The sequence below is a fragment of the Lates calcarifer genome, linkage group LG12 (genome assembly GCF_001640805.2).
Source record: "Lates calcarifer isolate ASB-BC8 linkage group LG12, TLL_Latcal_v3, whole genome shotgun sequence".
NCBI lineage: Eukaryota > Metazoa > Chordata > Actinopteri > Centropomidae > Lates > Lates calcarifer.
In genome coordinates this window covers 38004-58816 of record NC_066844.1, presented here as the reverse complement: position 1 = coordinate 58816, position 20813 = coordinate 38004, and the positions used below count along the sequence as shown (strand labels likewise).

The window sequence follows — 20813 nt, the reverse complement described above, 5'->3', positions numbered from 1 at the left end:
AGTTTGTCCAACGTCCAGCTGATCTTCATCCATCCTCTGAAAACTGGACTCTACCGGATCGGTTTCCATGGAAACGCCACCAGCAAGTTAGGCTTGGTCGTCCCATTGGTCAATGGGAGTGTGGTCAGCAAGAGGTCCCTGGGTATGTCTGTCTTCCTGTCACCTGTCAGTCTGTCTGTCAGTCACCTGTCTGTCTGTCAGTCACCTGTCTCTCTGTTTGTCTGTCTCCAGGTTTCCTGGTCAGAGAGACGGTGATCAACTGGTGCCATCGGCGACGGCTGGAGAGTGACTCCGCCCCTCCGCCTCATGTCAGGAGGAAGCACATGATCAATGACATCATCCTTCGCTACCGCAGCCGCCGCTCAGAGCCTGCCTTCTACTCTGACCTGTTCCACAACCTCTGACCCCTCCATCAACCAACTCAACTGGCAGCACGATGTTTGCTCAGTTTTAAAGATGTGTAGTTTAGATCAACCAATCAACATTACTCAGTGATGATGTCACCTGCAGGTCTAATAAACTGTGCTGAGAAAACCAAACATTCAACATCTACCAATTGATTGGTCCTCTGGTGACTGATGTCATCACATTACTGATGAGATGTTGAAGTGGTGCGTTTAGGTGCGTTTGACTTTACCTGATGCTGGTTAAAAAATTTGTCAGACTTTCTCTGGTGTGGCACAATGTCCCCGTGTCACATGACTTTAAAATCTATGAACCAACGCTGTAGATTAATTTTAGTTTGTTTTTGTAGAAGAAGTAACGTCCTCATAGGTCAGATTTTTATTCCTCATATTTCACCTCTTTTCTCTCCTGGTGATGTGGTGGCTCATGATTTTATTCTCAAGTTTGTGGTTCTCAATAAAACCACAGATCTTTGGTTGAGTAAACAGTGTGAAAGAGGTTCACAACAGTTGGACATGTTCAATTTAATAAAACACAGAACAGATTAAATATCCAATGTCGTAAAGTGACTGTGTCCAACTTCAGTTTGTTTTTTCTCCAGTCCAGCAGTCAGCAGCAGCAGCTCATGTCCACACCTTAGATAATCTATACATCTGAACCAGCCAATCAGAATGGCTCCTTCATGTGATGTCACAGCTGGACAAAACACTACCTCCCCCTCCTCTCCTCCTCCTCACCTCCTTGTCTCCTCTTCTATCTCCTTTTCCTCTCCTCTGCTCACTTCCTTCTCCTCTCCTCCATTCTTACCCTCCTCCTCCTCTTCACAACCTCCTCCTTTTCTTTTCTCTCTCTCTCCTACCCCCCGTCCTCCACCTCCTCCCTCTTGTATTTTGGCTCCCACTCTGTTTAACTCCACCTGTCTCTCCTCTGGTTGCCATGGTTACGCATACAGGGTGTCCGGTTACCATGGTGACGGAGGTTAATAAAACATCCTGTACAGACCCGTCGATCTTTCAGTTGAGTTTGTTTCTTTTCTCTGATCAAATTGATCTGATCAGTGTTTGTTTCTTTCTGTGATCAATAATCCGTCAGTGACGTCATTCTGTTTCCTTCTTGTGCGGGAAGTGGAAGAGGAGAAAAAACCTGCTGATCAGCCAATCTGCTGCGGATTTTATTTTCCTCCATCCCTCTCTCCACTTCACCTCATCCTCTCCTCCTTCTCTCCTCCTCCGCTCCGCCGTGGCGATGCTTCCCCGGTGCCTGGCCGGTCTCGGTGCTCTTTCTGCGGGCTGCCTCTAGATCGGCGGGTCGGTACGGGTCGCGGCTCTCAGTCATGGTGCAGAAATCCCGGAACGGCGGGGTGTTCCCCGGAGCGCAGGCCGACCAGAAGAAGCTGAAGGTCGGCTTCGTGGGTCTAGAGGCCGGAGGCACCGATTCCAGCAGAGACGGAGCTCTGCTCATTTCCGGTAAACACGCGAGAACGGCGGCGGTTAATTAACGGGAGATGACAATAATGTGTGTGTGTGTGAGATGCAGTGTATAAACAGAGCAGGTGTTTCTAATGCAGATAATCCATGACAACATAAGTAACAGATCCGGGAATGTTCCGGGACGTTCGTTGTTCACTGAGGTGGATCAGAAAAATAAAAGGAACATTCAGACCTGCAGGTTTGGACCAATGAGGTTAAAGGAGGAGATGTTTGTTGACTGTGATTGGCTGATGGTGAATTCTCTGTGAAACAGTGAAATCTGTTAAAATGAAGCTCAAATTTTATTTCTAGACCTTCATCACAGTGATCACGGTTTTATAGAAACAGGACACACTAACATGTTTGCGACAATATGTTTCATCATCCTCAAAAAAATGAAGCTGCAGGCTCCTTAAAGTTGATAACTTCTCAAATCAAGAAGCATCAGTTAATAATGAGAAAAAGAACATGAATCGAGTCATGAGTCAATCAACAGAAAATTAAACTGACGATTATTTTTCAATGAATCATAGTTTATAAAACATCAGGAGTATTCAGGTGTTTGATTAACAGTTTAAAAAGGATTTTTACTTTAGCATCATATCAAGAGGAAACTTCTTGTGATTAGAAATAAAACAATGAACAGTCAGAACAGTTGCTCATTAATTTGGTGCCAATCAACTAATCAATGAATTGATTATTTGCTGCAGTGGGATCATTGGATGTGTTTGTGTCCAGGTGGGGAGGAGGGACCTCGGCGGCAGCGCAGCAGCGTCTCTGGAGGAAAGAAACCTCCAAAACGAAATGCCCTCTATAGACGACTGCAGAACTTCCTGTACAACGTCCTGGAGAGACCTCGAGGATGGGCCTTCATCTACCACGCCTATGTGTAAATACTTGTCCACACACTTGTTCACACACTGCACTGCACTTGTTCACTGAATATCTGATAATAATGGAAGCAGGTGTTTCTATTATTTTATCCACCTCTTTTATATCAGTGAATGGAGACTAAACAACAGAGACACCTGTCAGGGTGATGTACAGGTGTTCCTACTTAACTGACAATTGAGTGTAAACTGCAGTGAAAGACTTAAATTAAAAATCATCAATATATAAATATATACACACAGATATACATATTTATAAATATATGAAGATCAAATTATAAATATTTTTATTAAACACCTGAGTTTTAATGTTTCAGACTCTGAAGGGTTCGACAGCTTCTACACTGTTGGTTTCATTAAATTGTTTTCTCCTCATGTTTTTTGTCTGTCAGATATTAATGTGGTAAAAACTTAAATATTTCTTTTCTAAGTAAAAAGGTAACATGAAGTAGAATACATTTACCTCAAATTTGTACTTGAGTAAATGTACTTAGTTACTTTCCAACACTTTAATTTTCTCTAATTTCATCTATCTGAACATTAAAGTTCAGGGAATAAATCCTAATCAGAAGCTGATGAACAGTAAAATAAATCAAACTGACGTCAGTGACTCAGCACTTTTCACATCACAGAATTAAGTTAAAGATACAATAATTTTGTCGGCTGCTCTCAGGTCAGTTTCCAGGAACAGCTGAGGATCAATACATGAAGACAGACCTGAGATCAGGTGTCATAGTCTAAATCCTCCCCTGAAACACAGACCTGAGATCAGTTTTCAGGAACCTGATCCTGAAACAGGAACACAGCAGAGTATTAATGTGTTGAATGTTGTGTTCAGGTTCCTGCTGGTGTTCTCCTGTCTGGTTCTGTCTGTGTTCTCCACCATCAAAGAGTACGAGAAGAGTTCAGAGGACGCTCTCTACATCCTGGTACGATTCTTTCAAACAAACCTTCATCTTTTATCTGCAGCTGATCTGAGGTCAGAGGATGAACTGAATAAATCTGTAAATAGAATGTTCAGTTATTTTTAGCTTCTCTCTTCCTGTGCTGTGATATTTTTAGTTCACTTCATCGTCGCCTCTCTGTGGGTTTGATTTAACAGCTGCAACAAGGACTTGATTCACTGGTCCGTTCATTGACAGAAGATCACAACTTTAATAATCAATTATTTCTGATTTAGATTAGATTAGATTTAGATTAGATTAGATAGACTTTATTTATCCCACTTATGGGAAATTCACGTTACAGCAGCAAGAAAACAGGGGTGACCAAAATAGGAAAATAGAAAAATAAAAATAGAAAAATATAATATAGAAAGGCACAGAAGTAACAGAGTGATAAGGTTAAAGTGCAGCAATCAGCATTAGAAAGAGTCTCTGTAATAAATAGAAAATGAGCAGTTGTGAATGTACAGTCGTAAATATAGGAGATTTAGTCATTTGTAAGTTTTATCTTGTTCCAGCTTCTGTCGTCTGTCACAGTAACATTTCTCTGTGTTTTTCAAACCATTAATCAAGAAAATAACATTTATCGATAATGGAAATATAGGTTATCTGCACCTGTAGGTGTTTGTTAACAGTGTGATGTCGTTGTGTAACAGGAAGTGGTGACGATCGTGGTGTTCGGGGTGGAGTACATGGTGAGGATCTGGGCTGCAGGTTGTTGTTGTCGCTACAGAGGATGGAGAGGCCGACTCAAGTTCGCCAGAAAGCCCTTCTGTGTCATTGGTGAGTCTGACAACATGTTTATCTCAGACAGGTCAGTCTGATTATTTACTCTCAGACAGGTGAGTCTGACAACACGTTTACTCTCAGACAGGTGAGCCTGATGAGCTGAATACTGAGCTGAACAAATGTCTCTCTGTCTCTGTCTCTGTCTCTGTCTCTGTCTCTCTCTCTCTCTCTCTCTCAGACATCATGGTGTTGATAGCATCCATCTCAGTCTTGGCTGCAGGGACTCAGGGAAACGTCTTTGCCACGTCGGCAATCCGTTCTCTTCGGTTCCTTCAGATACTGAGGATGATCCGGATGGACAGACGAGGAGGAACCTGGAAACTGCTGGGATCAGTGGTCTATGCCCACAGCAAGGTAAACTGGTAAACAGCTGTCTTCACCTGCCTTCATATGTCTTCACCTGCCTTCAACACTGGTGGTGAGGTCTAGAGTCATTTCAGTGATCAAGACGACACGAGATCAGACATACGTCCCTGAATTCAGCAGGTCCATATTAGAAAAAAAACACCAACCAGTGCATGCAAGGCAGAATTAGATCGTATGTGTGTGAGTAAATATTGTATGTAAAACTTCATTTACAGGACTGTGCAAAAGTTTTAGGCACTTTAGATGACCTTAGTCTTATCCTTCATCAGTACCATCAGGGAGATGTCTGATCAGTCCCAGATTAATTCTGTAGCAGGATGAGTCCAAACACACTGTCAGCATCATAAAGAACTGTCCTCAGAGACAAGAAGAACAAGGATGGTCTGAATCCACAGAGCCCTGATGTCAACATCACAGAGTCAGAAGTGAACACTCTGCGGGGAAATACAGGCAGGAGTTCTAAACCACAAAGGTCCTTAAAGTGCTCAAAAGAATCTTCAGTTGATTCTGAACTTCACTGGAAAAATCTGGAGTGAGATAAGATCTGTGGTCGGTCCTGTTCACTACAACAGAATGTTACAGAGGTGTGTGTGTGTGTCTGTGTGTGTGTGTCAGCAGTATTGGTTTGTTGGTATCATTTTCTTGACATCTGATCGTTTTCATTGATCCTGGACTTTATTGATCAGAGTTATTGATCCCACCCAGAATGTAAAGATGTGTGTGTGTTTGTGTGTGTGTGTTTCGGGGGGTGGGGGGTTGGGGTTCAGGATGTGTGTAACAGTGGTCTGTACTTGGATCGGGATCTGCTGTGTCTCTCAGTTTATATTCATGCTTCATCATTAGACTCTTTTGTTCATGTGTTAATGAGGTTGACTCTAATTGGTCAGGCAGTGTTGGGTTTCTTTTGCTGGGAGAAGTAACCTGAATGTATTAATAAGGACCTGCTGAATTCTGAGAATTCTAGGACGTCTGATCTCATGTGGTCCTGATGACTGAGTGGACTCCAGATCTCATCACCATAAAGGACGTCACATCCTGACTCTAATTCTGTTTTGTTCAATTTTTTATTCATGTTCTATATGCTTTTGGTTTGTTAAATTTAATGTGGTTGTTTGGGTCCAAATTATCTCTACTCTCATGTTGGGAAAATAAACCTCGCTCGCTCTCTCTCTCAGTCTGATCTAATGTCTCTTGCCCTCTGCAGGAGTTGATCACAGCCTGGTACATCGGCTTCTTGTGTCTCATTCTGGCCAGTTTCCTTGTTTATTTGGCAGAAAAAGAAGACAATGCACAGTTTGAGACGTACGCTGACGCCCTCTGGTGGGGACTGGTGAGACCAACACACACTGATTTTATATGAGATGCTGAGTTTTATTGGTCACAAATCAAAGAGTTTGGAATCACTGGTTTGAATTTTGATAGGATTTTATAAATATACTAAAAATTAAAATAATTTGTTATCATCATCAATCATCTTGATGTAGTAAAGTAACTGCATGTTGTGCAGTAGTTTACTCTGAGATGTAGGGTAGAAGTACAAAGTAACATACTCTATGTACTTAAATGGAGTAGTTACGTTGATGTATTTTGTTGCTCTACGGTGTGTGCAGATGTGTACAGGTCTATACAGGTGTATCTGATTGGTCTGTTTCTGTGCCTGTCAGATCACCTTGACAACCATCGGTTATGGAGATAAGTTCCCCATCACCTGGAATGGACGTCTGCTGGCTGCAACCTTCACTCTTATTGGAGTTTCATTCTTCGCTCTGCCCGCTGTGAGTCAGTCAAACAATTACCTGAGTTTACCTGTGACAGGTGAGCCTCCACCTGGTTCATCCAGCTTACCTGATCTCCTGTTACCTGTCCATGTGTGTCTTCAGGGGATCCTGGGTTCTGGGTTTGCTCTGAAGGTTCAGGAACAGCACAGACAGAAACACTTTGAGAAGAGACGGAACCCAGCAGCTGGACTCATACAGGTAAACCAGCCTCTGACATCACACCCACTCTGCCCAGTCATTGGTGAGCTGTTCAGAGTTGAGAAAGTAGGTGGGGTTTGAACTGAGATGACCCATAGGAAAATAGTCATTATTCTGATGTTTTCACATTAGTCCAGTTGGTTCATTAGCTTTGGTGCTAACCCTGTGGTCAAAGCAGAGTAGATATAGCGTTTTTTGTGTTGTGTTACGTATATTTGCAGTAATTTGTTACCAAGTGAAACAACATACAGCCTGTATAAAATGAACTGAAGGACTGTTCAGTTCAGTTCTGTTCCTCCTGCTTGTTCCTGAATCGGGTCGCGGTGGCAACAGGCTAAGCAGGGCATTCCAGACGTCCCTCTGCAATGTTTTCCAGCTCCTCCCGGGGGATTCCATGGCCATTCCCAGGCCAGAAGAGATATATAGTTTCTCCAATGCGTCCTGGGTCTACCCAGGGGTCTACTCCCAATTGGGTGTGCCCGGAAGATCTCCAAAGGGAGTCTCCCAGGAAACATCCTAACGAGATGCCCGAACCACCTCAACTGGCTGATGTCCAGGCTTCTCACCCCCTCTCTAAGGCTGAGCCCAGACACCCTCCGGAGGAAACTCATTTCAGCCGCCTGTATTCGCGATCTCGTTCTTTCGGTCACTACCCAGATCTTGTGACCATAGGTGAGAGTCAGAACGTAGATCGACTGGTAAATTGAAAGCTTTGCCTTTCGACTCAGCTCCCTCTTCACCACAACGGTCCAGTACAGTGACTGCATTACTGGTGACGCTGCACCGATCCGCCTGTCAACCTCATGTTCCATCCTCCTGTCACTTGTGAAAAAGACCCCAAGATACTTAAACTCCTTCGCTTGAGGTAGCAACTATCCCCCCACCCGAAGGGAACAATCCACCGTTTTCAGGCTGAGGAAATGGCCTCAGACTTGGAGGTGCTGACCTTCATCCCCGCTGCTTCACACTCAGCTGCCCAGCGCGTGCTGAAGGTCATGGTCTGATGAGGCCAACAAGACCACATTGTCTGCAAAAAGCAGAGACGTGATGCCTGGGGCCCTGTCTTTGCCTGACACCCGGCTGGTCAAGCACCCAATGCCTATCCCCACAGGTGGTGGGTCCACGGAGTGGCGGCTCCATGTAATTTGTTCGGGCAGTCCCCATGAGTGGAAGCCCAGCCACCAGACGCTCGCCGACAAGCTCCCCTCCCAGGTCTGGCTCCAGAAAGGTGCCGCGGTTTCCCTTGTCTGGACGAGGTGGCCAACTCTCGAACATTCTAATTCATCAGGGTGATTATTTTGAACCCCTCTTAGTCTCTTTGCCTTGGGAGGCTATTGCCCCAGACAACATAGCTCTCAGGTTCACAGGGGCACTCGACCCCCCCCCCCAAACAATAAAGTAGCGATTCACAGGGTGGGGGGTGGAGGGGCCAAAGGACTGTATTAATGTTAATATTGGATTTTATTTTGGTACACTTGCAGCTGTTCTGTTGACATGTTTGTGGTTCTTTACACCAAGTGGGAGATATTGTCTCTGACAGAGGCTGACGCCAGTTTTCACCACTCGTCTGGTTGTATTTCTAGTTTAAAGGATGTGACATGAACACATCATTAGATTACCTGTCCTTTACCAAAAGCTGTTTATGGAAGAAGACTCATCCTGTTATTTCAAAAAGAGGAGAGTCATCAACTACAAAGCCTTTTTTGTCAAAGTGAAACATGAAATAATCCAGTTAAAGGAGAAAGTTAAACCTACATTATCGTATCTCTCTCTCACCTGTCAGGATCAGTTTTTCAGACTTCAGTCTTTCTGAGTTCATCCTCTGTGAAGCAGTTTTATCTGATTTTCTCTCTGGTTCATTTCTCTGTGAGCTGGTTTTATTTAAACAGGTCTTATTTAAACTGGACTAACTGAGCTCTGTTACAGCTGACTGACTCTGACAGACTCACTTAAAACAAACTGGAAACACTCATTGGCTTATTAATGTTAAGGCTACAAACAGCCCATAATGCATCACTCCTTGTGGAAGACCATATAACTTTGGTACATGCAGGAAAATATCTTAACTTTCTGAGCTCACATTGCATTTTCCAGGAAAAAAAAAATAAAAAATTCAGTTCTTCTTCATGAGAGATTGTCTGACACAGGGAGGTGTTTTCTTCACATTAAAACGATTCACAGTGTCAAGATGACAAAGCGTCACAATAATTGGAGAGAGATCAGAGAGGCAGTGAAGATTTAAACTCACCTGAAACTCTGTTTGTTGTCTCCAGAGGGGTGTCTTTTATTCTGAAAATCCATAGAGTCAGCACATTCCTTCCTGCTATGTTGGCATCTGATATGTAGCTGCTTCCATGGAAACAATAGTTCTCTCTTTGTCTGCAGGCGGCATGGAGAGTTTACGCTACCAATCTGAGCCGAACTGATCTGACTTCGACCTGGGATTATTACGAGAGGACAGTCTCTGTCCCCATGTACAGGTGAGACTGCACCTGTCCACCTACAGATATTACTCTTCTATGAATATCGTAATACTCATTTTATATCATCTGTGTCTCCAGGTTGATTCCTCCTCTCAATCAGTTGGATTTATTGAGGAACCTCAAGAACAAATCAGGACTCTCATTCAGGTCTGAGACGTTCAGTGCAACAAGTCACATAACAACTACACAAACAACAATAAGTACTGCAACGATAAGTACTGCAACAACACCTACTGCAACAATAAGTGCAATAGTCTTGTTCATAGTTAGTGTCTGTATCTGGTTTTCGACAGCAAATAATGTCAGAATCATTTAGCAAAACAATAAAATCTATAATAATAAGAACCTGTCTCTGTCTCTACAGGAAGGATGTCCAACCTGAACCATCTCCCAGGTCAGTGTTAAGCTGCAGTTTTCATAAATGAGTCCTGATTTTTTTCTTAGACCAGGGTTCATAATCCTGAACCCTGACCCTAAAAACCTAAGACCTTCTGAGGAAGGTTGAGGATCCTTGACTCCAGGATCAATAGATGACAGTCATTTGATAGGAATTATCGATCCTTGACTCTTAAACTCCTGACCACTGACCTCTGACCCTTAGACCACTGACTCAGAGTCTGGAGCTCTGCTTCAGTTCAGGGGTTTGATCTTCTGAAGTCTTCAATTTAGACTGAATGTGTTGAAGTGAGACTCTCATTTACTGTGTAAATGATCCCAGCTTTGGTCACAAGTTACCACTGAGTTTTAACACTAGGTTAAACTTTACAGACTGATGAGGAGCACCTGACCGTGTCCTCAATTTAGGTCTCTGTAGATCAAAGCATTTGTGGATCTCTGAGCTCCTCACCCTGTCTCTTAAGTCCAGAGCCCCTGCCATGGAAACTCATTTCAGCTGCTTGGTTCCATCATTTCATTGTTTCAATCACTACTTAGAGACCAGGACCACAGCTTTAGGGTTTGGACCAGAATCACGGCTGAGGACTGGAACAGAGACCCATCTAATCCAAAATTCACCTTCAGGATCATCTCCCTCTGAACCTCCACAGTCTGGTACAGAATCAACATCACTGATGACTCTGCATCAGTCTGTTGGTTTCAGCTCCAGTTGACCATCACTGGTGACTCAGACCCTGAGACCCAGACCCAACTCTTTCATGTGAGGCAGTCCACATTGGATGACAGTCATTTGATAGATGTTTTTGTCCAAAGGAACACAGCAGCAGCTGTTTGGAGTTCATTGTCTTGCACAAGGCTTGCAGATAAAGAAACTGGGGGCATCACCACCCTTTTGATCCACAACCTTTCTGCCACCTCTCTTCCACCACTGGGGTACAGACAATTAATTTAAGAGGCAATCCACCATTTTTCAGCAGAATACCTGATTCAACAATCTAGAGTTGTGGCTTCCCGTGGGTGAACATAGTGACACCCTTATTACTGATGCACAGGTTCCCTTTGTTAAAAAACATCCATCCATTATTAAGTGTTTTCAGCATCACAGGATCAATTTCAATGAGTCCTGTTGCTTGAGAGAGAATTTACTTTAAAAATTTGAGGAAACCGATTGCCTTAAAAAAATTAAGTAATGTAAGATGGAAACTTAAGTACATCTAACTTAAAAGCTGGATGGTACTGGAATTTTTCTTCTTAGTTCAATACACTAAATGCCAAGTGCCAAGCTGATTCAACTTTTTTTTTTTTTTTTTTTGCAAGGTCAACTGCGTTGAACCATGAACGAGCATTCACGTCCTGTCATGCATCACACCGCAACCAGTTGTCATGCATCAAAATCTTGCAGTACTTTATTTTTATTTTTCGTTGCACTTTACAAAGTGCCGTTGTTAAACGTAATGTGGATGGTTTTTAATGTTGTCTTCTTTCTCTCTTTCTTTCTTTTTGTTTTTATTATCTATCTGGTTGTACATGTGTATGAATGAGTATGTATAAGCTATAATATAGAAAGTAAAAAAAAAACAAACTTACCTATAGTTTTAAAAGCAGATGGTTCAGTACTCTGCACCTGCCAGGGCCTCTCATAACTCAGTGGATTTGAAAAAGAGGTGTGGTGTGACAAAAACTTTAAAATTAAAGTTTTAAAGTTATTCATACATTTGCCAATGTTTATAGATTAGTAGAATTTACTCAGGATTGTATAGTAATGGAATCTAACTTATATTGTTTAAGTGTAATGAAATTCAATCTTTAAATAAATATAAAATCCAGGCTAACAGTGTGTGTGAGAGGCAAACACCATTATCATGTGACAGCATATATAGATACACAATATACCATGTGTTCACATCCACAGATCCTCTAACTCACAAACCTAAACTTAATGATGATAAGTGGAAACACCTGTGGACACAGGCAGATAGGAGTAATAATTAATATTTAGTGATTAGTATGTGAAGCTAAATGATTAATTCTCCAGTTTCTCCACTTTATGTCCCCAAGCATGCTTGGGATGCAGGACAAACTTCCTCTGGAGGTGGGAGTTGAAGACCTCACAGGTGGAGTGTTCCCACCTTCTGATCCAACCCACCAGTAGGTGGCGATCAGCTGACAGTTCAACTCCTCTCTTCACCCAAGTGTGCAAGACAAACAGCTATAGATCTGATTATACCATCTTTGATCTTTGACCTCAAGTGTTCTGGTACCAAGTACTCTGATGAACCACCTCATGGTCAAACATGGTGTTTGTTATAGACTGACCATGACTGGAACAGAGTTCCATTAACAAAAACACTAACCTGGTTCAGATCAGGTGATTTATGTTGATCACCTCCCTCAGTGTTTCTCCATCATTTTCCACCCAGAGACTCCATGATTATGGACAGGAAATATTTGACAATAAAGGACATTCAGGACTTTTCTCTCAGCATGATCCCAGAACATATTAGATCCAACTAAATCTGTCTGTCTGTCTGCCTGCCTGCTTGCCTGCCTGCCTGCCTGCCTGCAGTCAGAAGGTCAGTCTGAAGGAGAGGGTCTTCTCATCTCCCAGGAGTTCAGGAACCAAAGGGAAAGGTTCTCCTCAGCATGGTGAGTCTAAGAACCAAAGTCTCTTTTTAGGATTATGTTTTGAAATGCTGACACTCTGGGATAGTTCACAGAAATTAATTAGATTGCTTTTATACATGTTTCATTTGATGTGGTAGATGAAAGGTGGTCCACATCAAGTCTCAGGTTTGATCCTCCTCTCAGGTTCTTGTTGCTTAATGAAGTGTCCTTGATCAAGAAACCTGTAGATGGTCCGTCACATGTCTGGTTTGGCCTGGTTTGTAGAGACCCACAAGACTGCAGGTTAATGTTCCCATCAAGCAGCAGGAACTAGATTATCGACCTATTTAATCAGACAGGTGGGACTTCTTAGTGTAAAGGAGCTGCTGTAGGAACTGGTTTGGAGGAAAACCTGCAGACTGGACTGATATCAACCAGTTCTGATTCTGGTATGTCCCATCCTTGAACTCCATCTTTACTTCACTACTTCTCATCTTTAGTGGTTCCTACAGTTGGCCCCGGTGTTGCTCCTGGTGTGGGTTCTGGAGTTCCTGGGGGTCCAGGGGGAGTCCAGGCCTTGCGGCGGTCCCCCAGTATGGAGCCCAATCTGGAGGAGAGTCCCAGCAAGGTTCCAAAGAGCTGGAGCTTCGGAGAACGCAGCAGAACCCGACAGGCCTTCAGGATCCGAGGAGCTGCCTCCCGCCAAAACTCTGAAGGTAAGACAAGCCGAGTCCAGCCAGTTAGAGCGATCCACTCGTAGATCACAACTCCTACACGTGGAACTCTAACATCCACAACTAAAGAGCAACCAGAGCACCCAACTAGTCCACATCACCTTAGGGGACGATCCTTTCAGTCCACAGTAACAGATCAATGAGTTCCTCTCATGTGATGAACTAATTTGATACATGGCGTCCTGTAGAGATGATGGATGAATTTATAGGCCTCCATTAGACCTTGTCTGCTAATAAGGCACATCCAACTGCAGATGAGCTCAGTTATTACTCAACTCACAGTCTCAGTGCGTCATTTTCATTCAGTTAACCGAGTGCCATCTTGAAGTCCAGTATCCAGGTGTTATGATACATCCATGACTCCAGCAGCAGTGAGAAGTCTGTGTTTTGGAGGCAGATGTTTCATCATATGCAGTGTGCGAAAAAGCCTCATTCAGAGCACAAACACCATGTAATTAGTGTCATATACACCCACACATTTAACATTTAAAATGAAGTTCAGACACTCAAGGTTTTTTTTATTTTTATCTCCCACAAGAGTCTGGCAGGAGTCCAGTTTACAAACCCAGACCTACCCAAAACCTGCAAACTCAACATGCACCAACAAATCAGTACCTGACCTGTGGATGGGGGCTCAGACATACGAGAAATAGACATAACCAGACACAAACTGTAGTTTGGGAAAATAACCTTTTAGTTACAGAATTGTAAAACAGTAAAAACACTGAATTACAGCCAAGAGGATTTACGGTAGGAGAGGAGAGAAGGAGATAGGGAAGGACAGGAGGAGCAAGAGAGGAAATAGACCAACTCTCATCATCTGTGACCAGACTGGTTTATGCTGGACCTGACTGTTTATACTAGACCTGACTGGTTTATACTGGACCTGACTGGTTTATGCTAGACCTGGCTGTTTATACTGGTTTAGACTTCTTGCTTTTTAACCTTTGTGCCAACATTCAGCAATTACAGCTCCCATGATTCTTAGCTACTACTGCACTAAGAAAATCCGATGACAACTGAAGATTGGTGAATGTTAGCATGATGGCCTATACAGTTTCACTCTTCTTCCAGTTGTTGTGCTAAGCTAGGCTAACCATTTCCCCCTGCTTCCAGTCGTTGTGCTAAGCTAGGCTAACCGTTTCCTCCTGCTTCCATTCATTGTTCTAAGCTAGGCTCGCCGATGCTGTATCTGTGCACTGAAACTGAGGATTTAATGAGTGCTGGACTGTGTCTTTAAATCTGTAAACACCTCAGTACCTGACAGGTGTTTGCTTCCTCTTTGTTGGTATTCTCAGCCTTGACAATGATGATGAGTTCTCTGATGAAGGTCTCTGTGTCCTCTGTCTCCTCCTGTAGTGCTGATAGAGATGCAGGATGAAGAGTTCAGGCAGAAGAGCTCCCCAGGTCAGCACACACACTGACACACACACACCCTCCAACACCTGACTTTGTAGTCACTGATGTAATACATTCTCTAGACCCTGGTCCTAAAGTCTTAACCTTTAAACAGCCATTTAAACTTGTGGGATCCAGAGCTGTTGGACCCCACAAATTTAGTGCCCCCCTAGTTTTTGGACCTCACAAATATAGTAAAACAAGCCAACACACACACCAAGTCAAGCTTCTCTGGTCCTGTTTGGTACCAGGGCTGGTGTTGTCCTTCTCTGGAGACCAGAGGGGTCTGATTCCACCTGAATGTCACAGAGTCAGTGGGGCTTCTTTCCTCAATAAAACCAGGTCCAGTCAAGATGAACATGTTCTGTTTGTTCAGTGAATCTGGTTTGAATATCTAATATAAATAGTTGGATGAAGAGCAGTTCACCTCCAACACTTCATCCAGGTAAACCTCACTGTGTTTTCCTGCTCAGCTCGACATGACAAAAACCCCCACCACCACAGAAAAGAATATCTGCTGAGACTCCTTGTCACAGTTTGTATATGTCCTCTAAACCTTTAAACTGTGATTAGATCAGCATCTGGACCAAAGCTGGATACTAACCAGGCAAAAAAGGCAATTGCCCAGCGTCCCAGACGACAGGGGCCCCAAAGCCCCAGGTTCCTCTCTCTCCACTGGTTTTAGTTACAGATGTGTTGGGTTATCTGCACCACTGAAGTACCATATCAGCTGAGGTGAGTCCTGTAGTATTAGAATGTTTTCAGGCTCTGGTTCAAACTCTGGTTTTAAAATTAATCAATGAATTAATGTGGAGCATATTCCTAAATTCACTAAACTACACATGTAAGACCTGTGACATACTGTTCCACCAATGGAGGTCTGGTTGAACTGGACTTAATGGGGATTTTGAGGCAGGAGGGTTCAGAGGGCGACAGGTGGAGGTTTAGTGGGGTCCACAAACTGGGTTAAACCTGGCCCTGACTGGGACATGTCCTAACTGAACTTGTCTCAGGTCTCTGGTCCTCCTGCCGATGAAATGTTTGGTTCATCACCGCTGCAGTGTCACATGTTTGAGTAAGGGGGCGCTGTGACACAATGGACACTTTGGTGATGATCATGTCCCTGTGGTTTCAGAGGCCAGCCTGCCAGGAGAAGACATGGCCGACGACAACAAGAGCTGCCACTGTGAGTTCGTCCCTCAGGATCTGACCCCGGGATTAAAGGTCACCATCAGAGCCATCTGGTACGAAATGTTTGTTTTGATTTTACTCAGAAAACCATTTTATTTTTATTGGTTTATCTGCTCATCATTCGTCGCTTTACTCACCTTTATTTGCTGTTTATTATGCACTGAATCATTCTGCTTTTTATTCACATTATTTTTTGTTTGTTTTTTATTTATTTGTGCTCACCCCAGGGTCAAAGGTCACCATCAGCTGTTGGGTAAGACAAGTTAGTCTGACCTCCAGTTAGCTTCATTTTTTTCTGTTGTTTCACTGTTTTCTGTTGTCTGCCACTAAAGCTCCTCTGTCGTGCTGTTTGGTAAGATTTTCTTATTATTATATTCTCTATTGTTGTTATTGTTATTATTTTCCCTCTTTTTGTTGGTTGGCACTCTACAGTCCACAGCTCCTCTCTTGTCAGTTAGTTTGAGATCTGTAGAGGTTCCTTGTTCCTCCGTTAGTCCCACTGTCCAGTTCTGTAAAGTTAATCTATTCAGTCTGGTATCAGAACCAGATTCTGTAGTAGTTTGGACACACACACACACATACACACACAGGACCGAGTCTGTGTCAGTTGGGTCTGACAGTGTGTGATGTATAGACTCTGATCTTCAGTCATTTCATTATGTTTTTATAAAATCATGTTTGATATCTGTGACTGACGACTGATGATGTCACCTGTGTGTTGCCACGGGAGTAGTGCAGCTTTACCTGAAGTTCATGGTCCAGGTCCATCCACAGTCCCCCTCTCCATTCAGATCTCAGCACAAAAACAGATTGAGCTGCGGGTGTCGTCCATGTTTGTTTTGGTACAGAAACAGGACAGTTGTTGTCCTCAGTGAGTTTGTGGGATCACGGACGTCCAGAACTCTGTGGTTTCTGAGCAGTGGTTCTGTAAGTTTTCTGGTGGATTTACTAAGTCATGAGCTTTATGCTCCTTCCTGACTGTCAGGACTAAAACATCTGCAAAACAATCTTCATGTTGGTTTGTTTTTGGAGGTTTCAGCTGGTCTTCAGCTTTGTCCCAAGCTTAAGTAAAGAACACACAGGCTCAACCTCCGGCTCTTCCTGGAGGATGTCGTGGCCTGATGGGATATACAGCTGTCTTTAGCCACACCATTAAAACAGATCACTGGTTTTAATGGTGTGGACCTGAGGTCTCCTTTGTGTTGGACCTACACCAGATACCTCATTAATTAGGATCCAGGTCAGATGTTCAGCCACCTCCTGTCATGGTCAGAGACCAGTCCAGACTGAGCCCACCAGAACTCCTCCTGGCAGCTGACTTCCTGTTTTCTCTCTCTCTTAGCATCATGCGTTTCATGGTGTCTAAGAGGAAGTTTAAGGAGAGTCTTCGTCCCTATGATGTCATGGATGTAATTGAACAGTATTCAGCTGGACACCTGGACATGCTCGCCCGCATTAAAAACCTCCAGTCAAGGTAAGATCCCTGACCTCTGACCTCTAACCCTTCACCCCTGAATCTTTTCTCTTATCATCTGAAGGTTTCTTCCTGTTTCCTGACTGTCTCCTGATTGGCAGAGTGGATCAGATAGTTGGCAGAGGAACGCCAATTGCAGATAAAGACCGTCCCAAAGCTGCCAGTGAGGAGCTTCCTGAGGATCCGAGCATGATGGGAAGGCTGGGAAAGGTAGAGAAGCAGGTAACCAATAGCAACCAGTCTGTAGTTAAAAAGACCTTCAGCAGAGCAGTGCTGAAAACTCATGAACCTTTTCCTGACGTAGTGTCAGTCTTGATCCTGATCCTCTTCTGGTCTTGTGCTCCTCAGGTCCTGTCCATGGAGAGAAAGTTGGACTTCCTGGTTAACATCTACATCCAGCGAATGGGAATCCCTCAGACTGAGACTGATGCCTACTTTGGATCTAAGGAGCCAGACCCTGCCCCTCCCTACCACAGTCCAGTGGATCAGTTGGAGAAGAGCCAGTCGATCTCCAAAATCTTGCAGTCAGTATCTCCTGTTACTGGGCAAACACAGAACCACTATCAGACCAGGACCAGTTACACAACAGAACCAGACCACACTAGAACTATGGTAACAGACCAGGACCAGTAACAGACCAAGATCAGTATCAGAGACTGAACCACACTATAACTATGATAACAACAACAGAACTTGTTGTTTATAAAATTTGTGAGCGATGAACCTTTATCATGTTGTTACAAGTTGTTTACATGTTGTTTACACCTTGTTTACATGTTGTGCAGGGTGTTACCCAGTGACCATGTTGAGAAGACTCGTCTAGTGACGAAGATGGTTCGCTCCAGCAGCTCCACTGGACACAGAAACTACAATGTACCCTCCTGCCCCCCTTCCACCTCCTGGCAGCCAATCAGCTCCCAGCTCCACCAGCAGGCCCCGCTCCCCCCTCAGCGTAGCCACGGCAACAGTCCAAGTCCAGTAGGTGACGGATCGCTGGTTCGACTTCCACCTCCTCCTGCCGGAGAGAGACACGGCGGGAACCGATCGAACCGGCACAGCACCGGAGAGCGGGGGGGGGCGGAGAGACCGGAGAGGGGAGGAGATGGGGCCAATGGGACCGGGGGAGGAGGAGGAGAGGGAGGGGAGGAGGTGAAGCCGGACAGCGACACCTCCATCTCCATCCCATCCGTGGACCACGAGGAGCTGGAGCGCTCCTTCAGCGGCTTCTCCATCTCCCAGTCAAGAGAGAACCTGGACTTCCTCAACAACGGGTTCTACTCCTCCACCAACCTGGGAGACCACAAAGGAGGAGGAGGCGCCACCCGCTGTGCCACTGTCCGGCCCTACATCGCCGAGGGTGAGTCGGACTCTGACTCGGAGCTCTGTGCCCCCTCGCCACACTCGGACCGGGCCTGGACCGGACCCAAGTAGAGCTGAAGTTAAACTGGAGAAGAACCAGCAGAACCCTTAAACCGATTAAAATGTGAATGAAACCATGAAGTGAAACAAGTTTAATGTCTTTAGACTTAAAAACACCAGCTGGAAGTTCAGAGTGAAGCATCATGAGAACAGTACACATCACTGTGTTTTTATTTGTGTCAATGTTTTAACGTGCAGCCAATGTTTGTGTTCACTGTCGCTGATTGATTCACTGCTGCAATACACTCACTCCTGATTGGTTCACTGCAGGGACACACTCGCTCCTGATTGGTTCACTGCTGCAACACACTTGCTCCTGATTGGTTCACTGCTGCAACACACTCGCTCCTGATTGGTTCACTGCTGCAACACACTCGCTCCTGATTGCTGTTTGGCTGCTGGTGTCCATGTTAACATACACAATCATCAGCTGCTTATTTTTCCAAATGATTATGTTTTTCAACACAAAGCACCAAATGAATGACTGACTGACACATCACCATGACAACAGACACAGCTGTCTATTTCCCATTCAGAGCTCAAACACAGAATGATCCTGAGCTTTCAGCTGAATCCTGGTCTTCTCTGCAGGGAACTGTTAAACTCACTCTGTGGTTTGATGTTTATTCTGCCCCCCAAAAGCAGAGAGCAGTAACTACAGAAAAGGTTCAGGCGGATTGAAATGTAATGTGTGTTTATCTATTTATTTTACTCCCATTTAACAAAAGAAACCCTGTCTCTGAATACTCTTGTCACTGGCGGATTTTATTAGCTGCAGCTAGCTGGCTAATTAAACTAACACCACCTCCATGAGTTCTCCAACTCCACGACTTAATCTTCAGCAGATTTTTAAAAAATGTTTCCAGCTGATTTGTTTGAAAATGAGAACTCTGTAAAGGTTTGTGATGGCTGCACATGGTATCATACTAACAGACTGAAGCTAACGCTAACAGGTCCCAGCAAACATTAGAAACACTGTTTAATAAATCCTTCTGATTGTATTTTTGGAAAAAATCCAAAAATCCATCCTGTTTCTTTCCTGCTGCCCAATTACAGGTGCTGAGCTGTGATTGGACAATTGCTGTCGGGGGAGGGGTTTAGTAAATGGATGGAGACGTAAATATGTTAAGAAAAACACAAACTGATAATCATGATAACTCCCACATATCTTTAACGCAGCTTTTTCACACAATCATGTCATGAAACATTAGTGTGTATATATGATGTAATCAACTGTTAATTCTTTGATAATTAATATTCACTAATTAATCCAAACCATTAAACATAATAACAGTACTGAGGATAAAATGTTTGAAGGATGAATTAACATGACTCAGTTACTGATTTTGTCCAGCAGGGGGCAGTCAGGGCGATCAGTCAGTACACAAAACCAAAATAACACAAATCTACCAAAATAAAAGTCATTTACTGCCTGAGCCTGAAGGCTTAATGTTTCTGACCAGCAGGGGGTTTGTCTGGGAGGAGGTGGAAACCACACATACAAGGTTTAAATGTGTCAGAGAGGTTTGGTAGTTTGGTAAACTGATCATCTGATCAATCAGCTCTCCTCTGATTGGCTGATGCAAGTGACTCATTAATCTCTGATCTACTTCCTGTTGGTCATTAACTCGTTAATTTGGCTGAAAGTAGAAACACTTTTACTGTTTCCATGGAAACCATCTGACCCTCAGCCTGTGTTTACGTTTAAATCTGCTATGATTGAAATATTATCTCATAGTGTTTTTTCTCATAGTGTGTCAGTTCAGAGGAAAAGTTTGTGTCATTTTATTCAAAATCCTTGAAAATGTGTTGTGGAGAAAAGGCGGTACAACTGCATCCGTATCTGTAAAACACAAACTGTGTCTTTGTACAGAACGTTGCCTGTTTGATTGTATTTCAATATAAATAAAAAAACCTTTAACCACAACAAACCTGATGTAACCTGAACCATATTCACTGTTGTGATTACATGTCTCATTTACAGTTTTTTGTAAATGATTACTTTTATAGATGCAATATTATTGTATTCATAATTATCTACAGATTCATCAACAGCAGAAACTGAGGTCTTTAAAAGCAACACACAGAGCTGCTGATTTTCTTTTTTTCTCCAGGTGAAGCGAGTCACTGAGAAATCTCCTTTACCTCTTTATATCATCTCTGTGTGAAACCCAGTCTGACAGCACAGCATGCAACAGTGACACAGCTCAAACCATTAAAAACAACAAACAGGAAGTGCTGAAGTACTGAGCAGCTACTGTCTGTAAGACTCTTA

General features: G+C 43.6%; 1 protein-coding gene across 2 annotated transcripts; it reads left to right on the top strand.

Annotated features, from left to right (window-relative positions):
• The first annotated feature begins 412 nt into the window (after nucleotides 1-412).
• Nucleotides 413-20478, top strand: LOC108890713 (potassium voltage-gated channel subfamily KQT member 2). Of its 2 annotated transcripts, XM_018687700.2 has the most exons (19): nucleotides 413-1871; nucleotides 2613-2763; nucleotides 3603-3693; nucleotides 4365-4491; nucleotides 4676-4851; nucleotides 6068-6193; nucleotides 6528-6638; nucleotides 6744-6839; nucleotides 9225-9319; nucleotides 9401-9469; nucleotides 9687-9716; nucleotides 12285-12364; nucleotides 12823-13038; nucleotides 14416-14463; nucleotides 15590-15698; nucleotides 16988-17119; nucleotides 17221-17341; nucleotides 17468-17643; nucleotides 17905-20478. In XM_018687700.2, the coding sequence occupies exons 1-19, from the start codon at nucleotides 1739-1741 to the stop codon at nucleotides 18548-18550; spliced, it is 2733 nt and encodes a 910-aa protein (XP_018543216.1). In that variant the 5' UTR covers nucleotides 413-1738; the 3' UTR covers nucleotides 18551-20478. The 2 variants fall into 2 exon arrangements, with proteins under 2 accessions (XP_018543216.1, XP_018543217.1); XM_018687701.2 differs by lacking the exon at nucleotides 14416-14463.
• Nucleotides 20479-20813: the final 335 nt, after the last annotated feature.

Excerpts from the sequence above, each read along its gene's own strand:
- LOC108890713 (XM_018687700.2), top strand. The coding sequence starts at position 1,739 with ATGGTGCAGAAATCCCGGAACGGCGGGGTGTTCCCCGGAGCGCAGGCC. Across the intron at positions 9,470-9,686 it reads AAATCAGGACTCTCATTCAG|GAAGGATGTCCAACCTGAAC; the intron begins GTCTGAGACGTT and ends CTGTCTCTACAG. Across the intron at positions 17,644-17,904 it reads TCGATCTCCAAAATCTTGCA|GGTGTTACCCAGTGACCATG; the intron begins GTCAGTATCTCC and ends CATGTTGTGCAG.